The sequence below is a fragment of the Acomys russatus genome, chromosome 8, assembly GCF_903995435.1.
Source record: "Acomys russatus chromosome 8, mAcoRus1.1, whole genome shotgun sequence".
Lineage (NCBI taxonomy): Eukaryota > Metazoa > Chordata > Mammalia > Rodentia > Muridae > Acomys > Acomys russatus.
The window spans coordinates 29,842,040-29,857,304 of NC_067144.1; the positions used below are offsets into that span (position 1 = coordinate 29,842,040).

A 15,265-nucleotide genomic window follows, 5' to 3' on the forward strand; every position below is an offset into this window, starting at 1 on the left:
TTCCCCCAACCATCTGTACAAAAATTATTGAGTCCTGGTGCTTAGAGAGATGGCTCTAAGGTTAAGAGCACTAACTGGGTACCCAGCTCTAGCCAATGGACAGGACATTCTCCATAGTTTGAGTGCAGAGTGGGGTCTGACTTTCACACGAATTCTGGTGCCCCATATGTGACCACATTCCCTGGATGGGGAGGCCTGGTGGCACTCAGAGGAAGGATAGCAGGCTACCAAGAAGAGACTTGATACCCTATGAGCATATACATGGGGGAGAGGTCCCCCTCAGTCACAGTCATAGGGGAGGGGAGTAAGGGGGAAAAGGAGGGAGGGAGGAATGGGAAGATACAAGGGATGGGATAACAATTTGATGTAATATGAATAAATTAATAAAATATATTAAAAATAAAGAATAATTTTTTTAAAAAGAGCACTAATTGCTCCTAGAAAGGTCCTGAGTTTGGTTCCTAGCACTCACACAGAGCAGCTTACAACCACCTGTAACTCTTGCTCCAGGATATTCAGGGGGATCTGGGGCCCTCTTATTGCACTCCATGGGTATACACATGCACATGCACATGCACAGGCACATACACATCATCTAATATAATAAAATTGAGTCATTGATGCTTCAATGCTTTCCTCCTAACTAGTAAATCTACTTGCCGACTTATTTAAAAAGCTTTTTATTCTCTTTCTTCTCTCTGTCCCATCAAGTCAGGGTCTCACGTATTCCAGACTGGCCTCCAAGAACGGCCCTGAGTTTCTGATCCTCCTGACTCCACCTGCCCAAGTATTGGGATTACAGGTGTAAATCACAACATGTGTTTTGTGTGATGCTGGCAATCTGACCCAGGACCCATATATGTTAAGCAAGCATTCTACCAGCTGTAGGAGAAAATGCAGGCATGACCTGGATGGCGGTGTACTTGGCACAGTCACTTCTAAATTAAGAGGAATGGCACACCATGCTCCTGAAGTCAGAACCCTGGCTTCTGACGCAGTGTGAGTAACTAGTAGCTGGTCTGTGGACAAGTCTGCACTCTCCATGTCTCCTTTAACATGTATCCTCCTCTTACAACCGGTGGTATTAGTGTTCACTATCCAGTCTGACATAATGTGCTAACCATTCATAATCCATAGGCTTCCGCTATGTGGAAATGGTTGCGCATGTGTAACAAAGCAGATGCTTCCCTGAAACTCATCTCTGGAGTGGTTTTCGCCACACCCTTTAACAACACAGGGGCACTGCACTGCTGTCTGGTCTGGGGACTAGTAAGGGTGTCATCAGCTCCTCCAGATTACCCTTTGCTCTCTTCCTCCCTCTTCCTGACAGCTTATCTAATCCAAATAAGCCCAGCTTTGCAGCTCCCCTTCCCTGGGTTTCCTCTCAATCCCTCTCTTCTTCCACTGCACCCTATTATGTCTCACATAGCTTCAAATCCTCGTCCTAGCAATTCCCAATGTCACATCCTACATCCCACACGTCATTTCCAAGTACATCCAAAGAATATACCCATAGGCACCATAATTCATGGATCGATTCATCAGTGTTCTCACTACCTGTCCTAGTCATTTCGAGGACAAAGTCTCCTTCCTGAGTCCTAACGATCTCCAAGTGCTTCTACTTCACAGACGCACTCCTGCCTTCCGGTCCTTCTAGCATGTTGCCATTTACCTGGGACCCTGTCTTCCCAAGGACCACTTTTGCCTCTAGTAGCCCTGAGGTGGCAGTACTAGAGCCTACTAATATACGCTCAATCACAAGTGAGTCTATAGGTAGCTTCCTTCAAAAGCCTCTGTATTTGTTATTTTTCCATTGCTGTGATAAAACGGTCTATAGGGCAGAACAGGCATACAGTTCCAGAGACACCAGCATTCCAGGGAAGCATGAAATGGCAGCAGGAGGAAACTAGATGATCACATTTCCATTCATATCCAGGAAGCAGAGAGAAGAAACAGGAAGTGAAGGGAATAAACAAACCCTCAAAGCCCACCAAGTGACTTACATCCTTCAGCAAGGATCCTTCTCCTAAATGTCCCTTGGCCTCCCCAAACAGCAACACTAACTTGGGACCAATTACTCAAATACATGAATCAGGGTGGGATGCATTTCTCATTTAAAAAAAAAAAAAAAAAACCACATCCAGCCCCTGCCCCCATGGCTCATGGCCATACATATCATAACACCAATGCATTTAGTCCAACTTCAAAAGTTCCCAAAATCTTTAAGTCTCAGTACTATTCAAAAGCCCAAGTCTCTTCTGAGCCTTAAGGCAGTCTCTTACCATGACCCCATTAAAATCAACGCTAAATTACATACTCAACACACAATGGCATAGAATACACATTCCAAAAGAGGAGGAATAGAAGCACAGTCAGGAAAAGACTGGACCAAAACAAGACTGAAAACCTAACAGGGCAAACACTAAATCTCTGTAACTCCACGTCCAGTATTTGGAGCTTCTGTATTGAAAAGCCATCTAGATAGTTCTACCCATCCAGCTTTGCTGTCTGCAACACACATCTTTCTCTTGGGCCAGTTTTACTCCTGTATAAAACTCTCCTTGCTGATGTCGCACGCTCTGGCATCTCCACCACAATCCAGGCTTCACCTTCATAGATTCACAGGGCCTTCTCTTGAGAACATCAATCCTGTCATACATGTCTTAGCCTCAATGGCTCTCTGAAGAAGCAGAGGAAGAATGCACTACCCTCTGTCTTTCACCTTTATTATTTCCAAAAACAGCAGGATGTGAATTACACTGCCAAGTTCAAATCTATTGCCAGCTTGGGTAGACCCTGCGTCACCTGGACAACATTTACAGCAGTTTTTCCTAGCCTTCCTTTTTTCTTCAAACCATCCTTTGTTTTTGCCCTACTTGCTTTTATAAATGTAGACTTGCCCAAGAGAATTTAGTAATAACCATGCCACAGAGTCAACATCAAACATCGACTACCATCAAATCTTCTATCCCAAAAAAATTAATGTGTTACTTTTTAATTTAGCTTCAGGCAAGTTCACAGGGCAAGGGCATAATGCAAAGAGATTATTTGCAAAAACATCACACAAATGGACTGTAGACCAACTGCTAACTCTCTGTGCTCTCTTTGAAAAAGCCAGGTCTCCTTGTCCACTTTACTCCCAACACTGTTGTCTTGCAGGTTCCTGTAACAATGCCTTGCTGAGCTCTGTTTACAGCATTCACCAGCTCTGCTAGTCCAAACTTCCAAAGCTCTCCATGCTCCTTCAAAACACAATGTCCCCAGGTTCTTCACAGCAACACTCCACTTTCTCTGCCACCTGTTTCCTTACTAGTTTCTTTCTGTTGCTGTTAAAAATCATTCTGAGTAAAAGCACCTTAAGAAAGAAAACAATGTATTTGAGCTTATGGTTCCAGAGGAAACGAGTCCATAACAGTGGGGAAGGAATAGTGTGGAAGCAGGAGCAGGAGGCTGGCTGTTGACATTCCTATCCATACACAGAAAGCAAAGAGAAGGTGCAGAAAGTGATGTATTTTCTCCAGCAAGGCTCAAACTCCCAGAGTTGCCATAACTTCCCCAAACAACATGTACCGAAGACTAAGTGTACAAATACATAAGCCTATGGGGAACGTTCCTCATTCAAACCACCACAGCTCCTAGCAGTCTACCATAGACTCTTTAACAGTCTAATCCGAGCCAAGAAAAATAATCACTTGCTTCCATACAGCCCATGTTTGAATGCCATGGAAACAGTAGTTCCTTCTGGAATCCTCACTCCTGTCATCTTGTCAACTTACTATCATCTATTTCATTAGATTCCGTCATAAAGGAAATAGCAATACTTCCTTCACAATTCAGCTGAAAATGTTAAATTCCACCTCTACAAGTCTCTTCATCAAGAGTTTAAAAAAAAAAAAATCCTATAAACTTAACTTTTATTTGTTTTTACAGTTCTGAAGAAAGAAGCCAAGGCAGAATGCATCTAATCGTGTGCTGTACCACTAAGATATATGAGCACATCTCTTTTTACTTTTTACTTTGAAGCAAGGTCTCACTATGCTGCTAGGCTGGTGGTCTTGAACTTTGAACAGAAAGCCTCCTGGTCTCAGCCCATTGAGTGGCTGGGATTGCAGACCTGCACCACCAGGTCCTGTTCCACAACACTTGACACTGGTTTTATTGCACATCAACAACTTAATTTTCACAGCAATTTTGTGAATGAAGAATAATTTAACCAATCTTACAGATTTTCAAAACAGGTACAAAGTTAACTAGATTCTCTCCCCCATCCCACCCCCTTCCGCACTCTCTCTCTCCTCCCTCCCTTTCTCTCTCTCCTCCCTCCCTCTCTCTCTCTCCTCCCTCCCTCTCTCTCTCTCTCTCTTACACACACACACACACGCAGCTTCAATGCAGATCTCCTGACATTGAATTTCACATTTCTTAGGAAAAGCCATACAGCTCCATGGGAGAGTGTTTAGCTAGCATGTTCAAGGCCTGAAATTTGATCACTGCACTGAAAAAAGAAATAAACTCCACATGTCTTAAGGTCCAGTATTCCAAAGGCTTGCTCTATGTTTAGTAGAAGGTGGGAAGTTTCTCTCCTATTTGAAATAAGTTTTACCCAGCATAACTCTACTTGTGTCTCTTTTCGGCCTTATTGTTCATATTTTAAGTTATACCTGGTATGCTTTCACAGGTGTCACGTATTTCTGCATATATATGCATTTATATGCACACACTTGAATCTTATATTATTCTTACCACTCATGAATTTGTACCACTCTTACTACTAAGTCTATAAGCCGAAGAGTGTCATTCCTGAACCTACCACGGCACATACATGATTGCTGATATCATGGTTTGATTAACAGTGGCCAGCGTCTTCTCTCCTGCTCCAATTTGTAAGCCCTTTAATTTTTGCAGAACAAGACTGTTATAATTGCCTAAGCCTTCTCTATTTAAACATTAAATATTATTCAGCCCACTCTTGAACGTTAAAGTTCACAAATCACCAGTCCTCTAACCATCTGGCAGGAGAACCAGCTACTACTAGGAGCGGAAGCACTACTCCAGATGACTGTAGAGGGCAGCAGAGATGCAGAAGTAGCCTCAAAGAAAACCTGGATCTTAAACTACACCTTCAAAATTAAAGCCTTGGAGGACAAGAGACTTTTGGAATGTTATAAAAACTTGGCAGATTATTTATATATGTAAACATTTTCATGACCATCTAGATCCATGTATTTACGTGTGTGTACACATGCACAAATAAGTTTGATAAATAAGGCATGGCTTCAAAATATCAAGTTAATTGTTGATTACTTAGAGTCTTGAAGTTGAAAATGTTTTTTCACTAAAACCATGAAAATATTTTCACTTTTTAACTATCTTCTTAAGTACAGAAATAGCATACTATAATCAGACAGCCATATTTTTCCATGACAGATTTGTTCATTATTATTGTCAATCCTGGACTTGATATATCCTCTTTTTTTATTTCAAAATCAGTCAAGTGTAGGATCAACAGCAACTAAACAAAAAGAGAACCCTCTGACATTATACTAATAAACAACAGAAGAAAAGTTGTAAAAGAACTGCAACTCTTTGCTGACATTTTTATGTTAAATTTCATTTTGTTTTATTATTGCTCATAAGAATGAGGAAGCTAATATAAAAATTGATAGTGACTACAAACGCATTACTGACATGTTTTTAGAATCTTCTGCTGGTTATGTGTTTATCTCTTTCAAGTTTTACAAGAATTGCAAGGATTCAGAGTGGCTGTCAACTATTAACATAAGCAGACTTACAAGTTAGTGAAAAATGCTATTAATGTTGAACCACTGAAACCAAGGTCCAAGTGCTCTCTGTGTACATTACCCCACTCCACCCTGAGCCACAATCTCTTCAAAAACACTTAAGTGAAAGGTATTTTTTAAAAACAGTTTTTTCTAAATAAATAACCTAACCGATTTCTAAACCCATTAAAACCATTTTACTGTCTGCCTTAGCATTAAGTTGAACTTAGAGCCATAGACAATTATCTCTAATTTAAATCAAATTAAATTCACAATGGTAAGACCATATGAAATGAATTTTAACCATTATAAAATTAATCTAACCTAACTCAATGTAGCTATACTTAGGAAAAATGTAACCGAAGTCTATAAAATAAAATATTCTGTAAAGACAATCATATCTAGCCATGCCAAATCACAGAAATAATGTGTGTGTAAAGTTGATCTTGTCAGTTTTCCAGCACCGCATTTGTTGTACTTTGTCTTTGAAGAGTGCAGATCATTCTTAGTTGTAACGTATCAGTTACTGAGTTAAAGCGCTAACTCTATGAACCTATTTTCAGATTTTCCACCTAGTGCTTTCATGTCTTCCCCAAAAGCAGCTCTGGAATATTTCCATTATAAGATAACATGCTATCAACCATAAATTTACCCACTTCATGGCACATCATAATGATATGCCTCCTGCTGGAAACTGTTAAATCAAAGGCACATTAGCTAAATAATATACAGTTGATTTTACAATACCACTGAAGAAAACTTACAGTCCTCCAAAAGGTCAATTTTGACCCTCTTCAAAATACCAATAAAAACTCAACAGATAAAACAAATCAAAACAAACCACAATGGAAAAGTATCTCAGTTAACAAAGCCAGGCCTATCAGTCTTCCCTACCTAGGTTGTACCTCAAATTTGAAATCTATCTCAACAGTTTCGTGTCTCCCTTAATACACATTACATAGGATACCTTTTACAACACACTAAGCATGTCAAAAAAAGAAAAGTTAAAAGAGAAGGCATCAAAGGTCTTAGACCACTAATATTCTAACACATAATGTTAATTTTTGTGAGGGGTATTAATTATATAGTATATACCTTTCCCAATTCCCAAATACATGGTATTTTTTCCCAAGATGAATGTTCCATGGAAAACTACTACCAACAATGTTCTAAACATAAAACCACAGGAAAAGGGGTTTTCGTTCTCACTGTATGCAAGCAGTGGTGAGGGCTGCCTCAATGAGAAGAGCAGTGAGAGTCAAGTGGCAGCCACCAGCCACCCGGCACCTCTTCCCCAAGTGTGTTAATTGTGGCCTATCCAAATTGAAATCATCTGAGTGAAAAACGCCAACAAGACTTCAAAACCTGTACACAAAACTAAGTATCTACAATTTTTCTATCGATTATATCCTGAAATGTCACTTGGTTATCTCTTGTCACGTTTACTTTTTAAACCTTTTAATGCAGTGTTAGGAAAACAAGATGTGTGGGTCCAACTTTACTGTGCTGTGTGCTCACTTAAGACTAACCCTGATATCGTTGCTAAACTGTAGAAGAGACTTGAGTGTCCCTACATGACAAGCATATAAAAGTGCAAAGCTGTAAAGATGGTGCTACAGGGTTTTTCTTTCAGAGAGTAATTACATCTGGGCAAGCTGTAAACAAAAAGTTTGCAACAAGTAGAAATTATCTGGGGGAAGCATCTGAAGGTCTCTCAAAACACCTCAGAACACCAAGCTCTCCAACTACCAATACAATGTTCTTCCCTGCTCACACAGTTAGCAGGACGAATGATAAGCAATCAACAAGCCTAGAAGAAAAATAACCTCCTTGACACTAGTTTAAAGTGAACACGTGAAATTCATAATAAGCATAAATTAGTATCCTCTCTAAGGTAACCACAGAGTGTGCAATATATACTTATCAAGACAAATGAGAGGCAGCTCTCACTAAAGTATTAAGTTGATGGCCTATAAGAGCCATTTAGGAAAAAACTTCAAGCCTACCAATAAAAAGGTTCCCAACAAACCTAAATAAATGACTAAACTGTCAGAATCTACTAAAATATAAGAATCTTTCAGGGATAGGAGAAGGTCTAGTCATTAGCTAGCTTGTCATGCTAGTAAGAAAAGAGCACTATGGTTCAGATTCCCAGAGTCCACACAGATGCTGGGAGGCTCTAATTCCAACCTTGGGATGAACAGGCAAGGGGATCCCCAGGCAGGCCAGGCCAGCCCTATCTTCCAGCTCTGAGTTCAACTGAAAGAACTTGCTTTAATGAATAATCTTGAGACTAGACAAAGACTGCCAATCTCTACCTCTGGCCTCCACGTACACACCCACATGCATGCACCTGCATAAGCATGTGCACCTGTACACCTGTGGACATGCATACACTTACATGCATACTACACATGAAAAATACATAATTTGGGTGTGGTGACACATGCTTTGATTCCCAGGCCCTGGGAGGGAGAGGCATATTGGAGCTCTCTTGAGTTCAAGGCCAACTTGGTCTACACAGTGAGTTCTAAGCTAGCCAACCTACACAGTGACACACTTGTGTCCAAAAATAAAATAAAATAATAACTTTAAAAGATTAAAATAATGAGTTTGACAAAATTCAGGAAGGTATAGATGTATTAAGAATTAAAAGGCAATTTTAAGCAAAAAACATTTAAAAAACAAAAGTATGACAAATTAATGGTATTTGGATATTTGAAGTGTTTTCTGAATGCTTGGCACGCAGAATATTTAAAATTCCATTATTGACTTAAGGATTATTTGATTTTACCCAAATTTACGTACTAACTAATTATTAGTGAAATGTCTTATCTTGTCAAATCATATAGCTTAGGGTCAATTTTTATGAAGACATTAACAGTTAACACAATAATCTATAAAAATACACTTACTACTTTTAATAGATAAATTACAGAATGTCAAAATACTGTTGTGTTTTTTTAAAAAGACTTGTTAGGATTCTGCTCCAGTCTGCCTAGCAACCTGTGAGAACTAGGCATGGCCCTACCCAGGATTATAAAAGGACAAAACCACCTACCTCTCTTCCTCCCTCTCCCTTTTGCTCTTATTCTCCATCTTCCACTCTCTATCTCTTCCTCTCTTGTTTTTCTCCCTCTCTTCCTGTCTCTCTCTCCTCCCCCCCCCCCCGGACCCGGAGTGCCCACCTTTCTTCTCTTCCCATGCTCATAAAGTTCTCCATATAATATTTGTTGTATGGTACATATATTTCATATTTCATTGGTATTTAAAATTAAAAAGACTGTCATAGCTAGCTTCCCTTCAATTATTTTATTTTATTAATTTATTCATATTACATCTCAATGGTTATCCCATCCCCTGTATCCTCCCATTCTTCCCTCCCTCCCATTTTCCCCTTATTCCCCTCCCCTATGACTGTTCCTGAGGGGGATTTCCTCCCCCTGTATATGCTCATAGGGTATCAAGTCTCTTCTTGGTAGCCTGCTATTTTTCCTCTGAGTGCCACCAAGTCTCCCCATCCAGGGGACATGGTCAAAAATGGGGCACCAGAGTACGTGTGAAAGTCAGACCTCACTCTCCACTCAACTGTGAAGAATGTCCTGTCCATTTAGATCTGGGTAGAGGTTGGAAGTTTACTGCCTGTATTGTCCTTGGCTGATGCCATAGTTTGAGCGGGGAACCCCTGGGCCCAAATCTGCTTATCATAATGTTCTTCTTGTAGGTTTCTAGGACCCTCTGGATCCTTATACTTTGCTATTCTCCCATGCTTCTCTCATCTAGAGTCCCAATAGGATGTCCTCCCCTCTGTCCCACTTTCCTGGTAAGTGAAGACTTTCATGGGACATGCCCCTTGCAATTAGTTTTTAATGACTAGCTATAACTGGAATCTTTTTTTAACTATACAGATACAAGATGCATACCAAAATTTGTAAGCTGCTAATACATATGTATATATGATTGCATATGTAAATATGTGAATAGATTGAACACCATTATACAAAAAGCTGCAACTCAAAATGCTCAAAAAACAAAACAAAAAAAAAACAAAAAACAAAAAAAAAACCCTCGCACATAATGCCACAAGTAGAAAATCCCATAGTATCCACAAAATAACTAAAAACGTTAAATAAAATTACCTTAAAGATAAGTGTATATGGAACGTAAGAAACTGGAACACATTTCCCTTTAGACCAGTCCCATCCTGACAGTATCAAGCCACATTACCTACATGTACATCCAAATACTCAACCCTCGGGGGCAGCAGAGAGCTTCTGTTGCTTGTGTAGGCAGATCCAAGTCCAGTTCCCAGCACCCACAAGGTGGTTCACAACCATCTCCATCTCCACTTCCACAGGATCTGACACCCTCTTCTGACCTCCATGACCACCAGGCACACACGTACTCATAAACACAAGCAGGCAAATCATTCATAAATATAAAATCAAATAATCTGTTTTCTTAAATCTGAAACGTACCTCATCCTAAGCAAATAAGAGATTCTCATGACATAAACAAGACTGCATAAATAAAGAGTGCCAACATGCATACATGATAAAAGCACATACACTGAACTCCATAGCTATGCCTCTTTCTGATGCTGGAGGTGGAAGCAAGAGGTTTTGTTTGTTTGTTTCATTTGCTTCTAGATTTGGTCGCCATTCCATTAATTCATGTTTACAATAAAGACTGGCAGGATGGTATGGATAAACAGTGGTGTCCAAATTGTGTCTCCCTTCCCTTCTCCACCCCACATATTCAATATAATCACTAATTTTCTAAGTGACCCTATGGAAAACTGCCAAATCTCAAAACACGTTTAACATCTGAGGGAGGATTAGAGTAGTTTCCACACTAATACACATTTAATGTGACTATATTTTAATTTTCTGAAACAGCTACCTCAATATTTATAATAAAGTATATCTAATAAATATTTCTGGAGTACTGATTACGTTATACAGTCATGAACATACAACATGTCATTTAATTAGAAAACTCAACTACTTGGGATTAAGAGTCACCTATGGCAGTATTAACAGCTTATAATGTACAATATAATAAAAGCTAGCATGTAGAAACTACCATTCCCATGTACTCTAAGTGTTTTAGTTTATCGTTCGCTTAATATCCCAAAAACACTATTAGTAAGATAAATACGTAACCTGCCACGGATTCACTTTTAATAGAAATGGCAGTCTTCATTCAGAATCAGACTGACTTTTTAGTGATTAAATTATAAATTTCAGTGAGAAAGTGAGAAAAGGGGACTGTGAAAGAGAAACAGACTGATCTTATATCATTAAACTGTCTAGTTTCGAGAAGATGGGACTCAAATTTTAAAAGTAATTTGTAAAGTCAGGATGTAGTTCAGTGGTAAATGTTCTGGCTTACAATATGCACACAATTCCCTAGATTCCATCCCTAAAAAAAAATGCACACATCCAAACATGCATTCAACAACAAAATAAATGTTTCCCTCATCTACGTCTGTTTGCCTAATGAGCTATGTTCTCCTATCCCCGGAAACTCTCAGGCTCTCATACACATCTCTACAGAAACATCAACTGTCCTATAGTCATCTGCATCCTTTCTGTCTATCAGGACACTGCAAGCACGCCGAGGGCAAAACACCTCCAAGTATGCATTCCCACGTGTTTATAAAGTCCCTAAAAGTATTCAAAGTGTTTTTTTTTTAAAGATTTGCTATTATATGATAGCTCATTTGTTAAACATGTATCCTAAGACAAAGCTTTGGTTTAAAAAAAAAAATAAAAGAAAGAAAGAAAGAAAGAAAGAAAGAAAGAAAGAAAGAAAGAAAGAAAAAGCAGACTCATGGTGACAGGATCCCCAAAACAAAGGGGCCCTCAGAAGGGTCGAATCTTTCACCTTCTAATTCTTCAGCATCACATTCGTGCTAAAACAACATTCTCAAACTCCCAGGAAAAAAAAATCTAGGAAGAAAAAAAATGAGGCAAATAAGATAATCTATCAGTTGATAATTATCATCTCAAAAGAATATGCAATTTCAGAATTAAAGAAAGTAGGTTTGAGTCAGGTGTCATAGAAACTTGGTCTCTTGGACCTCACAACTAGAAATGTCTCCTTAGACTTTAAAAATCTGGCAATTTCTCCACCTCTGAAACTCTCATTTAAAAAATTCAGCTCTCAAATCAGAAATAGGGTTGCTTATTTAGATAATCCCAGAATTTTGGTGGGTAAGAGGTGGATCAGGAATTTAAGGCCAATCTCAACTATATAGTGAAACCCTGCCCAGGAGCCCCAGAGGTAAAGAAAAGTTCAGTTCTTCAAATCAAACAGTATACAGTACTCAAACATATTGTAATCCCAGCACTTTATAGTTTTCAAAATATAAGGTCTACCAATGATGAGGGATGTTTTTGGCAAACAAATTAACGTGATGATGTTAACCACAGTAATGCAATGCTAAATGTAAACAACTTATCAAGACAAAGTCTGAAACAACTGCAAATGATAAAACAGGAACCTTCTGATTAACAATCAGGTATTGTCACCTTTTTAAAGTCTGAAAAATCAACTCTAAAACTGAGTCCATCCATCAAACAGTACGTTTGAGGCAAATCTTGTTTGTACCAAGGAATGTTAATATCACTATAATTCACAGATCAACAGGTTCTTACAATGAATAAACGCTTACATGAAGAGAATTCTGCTTCTATGCTTATTAGCATCTCTAAGTCAAGACAACTGTGCCCTATTCAAAGACTGCATTCTAAAATAGAGGCAGGTTCTTTAAAAGGTGCTATACATTAGCTCACAAATTAGGGTGTTACAGTACAAGCCCCAAAAGGCAGCCCTTTAAATGAGTCACACACTACTGTCTGTATCTACAACAGCAAGTGGAGTTGACTCCAAAAACTCCAATTCACACCTCCTCTAAACTGCAGTGCCCTTCTCTACCCTGCTTAGTTTTCTGGGCTCTAAAGTAATTGATCACCCTTCTCCACCAGAACACTATACAAGATCTCCTTAAAACCTATTTTCTTCTATGGAAAAACTAAGGTTTGTTCCCAAAAGTAATCAACAACTCATTGGCACAGCCGCTATGGAATTACCAATGTAAACTCTATTTTCTGTATCAACTTCTACATAACTTCAGTCTCCCATTGGGTTTTCTAGACAAAAAGCCCTCTAGACCTACAAACAGTCCTTCAGCACTTACCACAAACTGACTCACGACAGCAAAATGCTTATACCCGTCCCACTTCCAAGAATCCTAGAACTGAAATCATAAGCGCCATCCACAATCCTCCTTTAATGGCTCAGGACAATATACAAACTCATTCTAGAATCTCATATTAACTTTGAAGGAGGCAACGGGGCTAAAAACTGCTGTCTCCTCTTGGAAGCAAACATCTGGGGAGTGGGGAAATGGAAACTGGTTTAGATAGCATGCCATTTATCACAACGCACTCCATGGAAATCAGTAACTCGCCTTACAGCACTGGAAATGTACTAAAATCCTCAGTCTGTAAGTGGCACTCAATCTCAACATAATGTCCTCTCCCTCAGAGCCACCTACCCTGACTCACCTAACAGTAAGATGTATCCTTTCCACATCACAGCACTAAAGAAATCTGTACTATCTCTCCTTTATAATAAACGCTAACAGAACACCAGCTTTAAGATTTCATGATGCACCAGAAACCTGTGTATGAGCAATCTAAGTTTTAGTCCTCCATCTTTCCCACCAGCAATCCTTAAATGAACATCTTACGGCATTTTGATAGTACCCAGACATCTAATCTCCTTAAGACTGGTAGCTTTATTTTACCAAATCAGTGCTGTCCACTGATTATAACGAACGAAAAGTGAATATTCATCAATTCTTTTTTTTTTTTTTTTTTTTTTTTTTTCTTTTTTTCATCACCCTTAAAAAAAGTAGGTCTCTAACCTAGTCTCAGATCCCGGGAACAGAACTTACAAAGAGATTAGCTCCTACACCTGGAGTAAAAAAAAAAAAAAAAGACACATGGGAGAAACCAGGGGCTCCTTGTTCCAACAGCCAGGGGACAGTAGACGCTATACGTATTTAAAAGGTAAATCTTGGGTCTTCGAGAACAAGGTTTTCTTCTAAAATAAGCAGGGGCAGAGTGAAGGACGTCCAACAACTGGAAGGCGGCGTGCGGACAGCATCAGAGCTCAACCCAAAGATCCAAAGGTTGCCAGCGCACAAATCAGGCAGGAAGGGGATGCTTGCCGCAGGGTAGGTTTTAAGATGGTGCCCTCTCCCCAGGCCAGGAGGCGTGGACCCCAAGCCCTCACAACGCCCGGCTAGTGTCCGCAGGGTTTCCGGACTCCCAGCTCAAGTTTCATCCGGGAGAAAGGAGGCTGCAACGTGCATCCAGGCATCCCAACCTCAGCCCACAAGTCCGCGCTCTCCGCTCCCTCGGCGCACCAGCTCGGAAGTAACGGTTCCCGGGGCGCGCGGAGCTCCACGCACCGAGCTCCACCGCCAGCCCCGGGGGCCCAGCGCGACGACCCGCGCGGCCTCGGGGACGGGGGGGGGGGGGTGGGAGCGGGAAGCCAGCGGCCGGCGCCTCTCGTTTGCTCTCCTTGCCCTTCCCGGGCCTCGCCCGGGGCGCGGCGAAAAGTTTCCAGGCAAAGTCCGCCGCGGCCGCTCGCGCAGCCAACCGCCCGGCACAACCGCCTCGCCCAGCCGCCCGGACGAGTCGCCCGCTCCCGCCCCTGGTCTGTCCCGCGGTGGCCCGCTTCACCTACCACAGAGCCGGGAGAAGAGCAGCAGGGGGACGAGCAGCAGCAGCAGCGGCGGCGGTGGCGTCGGGGCTGGCAGCAGCAGCAGCCCAACCGCGGGAGGAGACGCCGAGGAAAGTTGTGCTTTGCCGCCTCCAGGACACAACGGGGCCCGGCCCGGGGTCCGCGCCATGCCAGCCCTGCCCCGGCCCACCCGCTCGCCCGCGCCCCGGCGCCTCAGGCTCTGGGTGGCGGCGGCGGCCGCGGCCGCGGCGCGGAAGGGCCAGCGCGCGTGTCCTCAACCCCCGGCTCCTGCGCCGTCGCCTCCCGCCGCCACTCGGCCGAGCGCTCGCGGCTGCCTCGACTCCGCCGTCGCCGACGCCACTGCCGAGGCTGAGCGGGAGCCGCCCGCCGCCACCGCCACCACCGCCACCACCGCCACCACCGCCACCGCCACCGCCGCCGCCGCCACTCCCCTTCCCGAGGTCCCCGCCCGCCGCGAACTCCTGGGAACTCGGAACGCACCACCCCGCCCTGCGGGAGGGGGAACCACCGACCCTCCCCGCCGGGAGGAGCCCGCCCTCCCCGCCGCCCCGCTGCCCGGACGCCCAGCCGCCCGCCGAATCTCCTCCCACCCGCTCTCCCCACACGCTCCTCCCAATTTAAAAAAAAAACTTCATGCTCTTGGAAAACCGGGCTTCTCCCGAGGCAAAGCAATCTGGACCAGGGACAGCGGCCCCGCCCCTCGG

At 42.1% G+C, this 15,265-nt stretch overlaps 1 protein-coding gene across 2 annotated transcripts in view; it reads right to left on the reverse strand.

The window, feature by feature from the left end:
* The window catches only part of Nectin3 (nectin cell adhesion molecule 3), a 118,126-nt gene extending 103,380 nt beyond the window's left edge, over positions 1–14,746 (reverse strand). The window contains exon 1 of one of the 2 annotated variants that reach the window (XM_051150012.1): positions 14,544–14,746. In XM_051150012.1, coding sequence (XP_051005969.1) covers positions 14,544–14,709 — 166 coding nt within the window. In that variant the 5' untranslated portion in view covers positions 14,710–14,746. The remainder of the gene's footprint in view (positions 1–14,543) is intronic. The other variant, XM_051150011.1, reaches the window with a different exon arrangement.
* Positions 14,747–15,265: the final 519 nt, after the last annotated feature.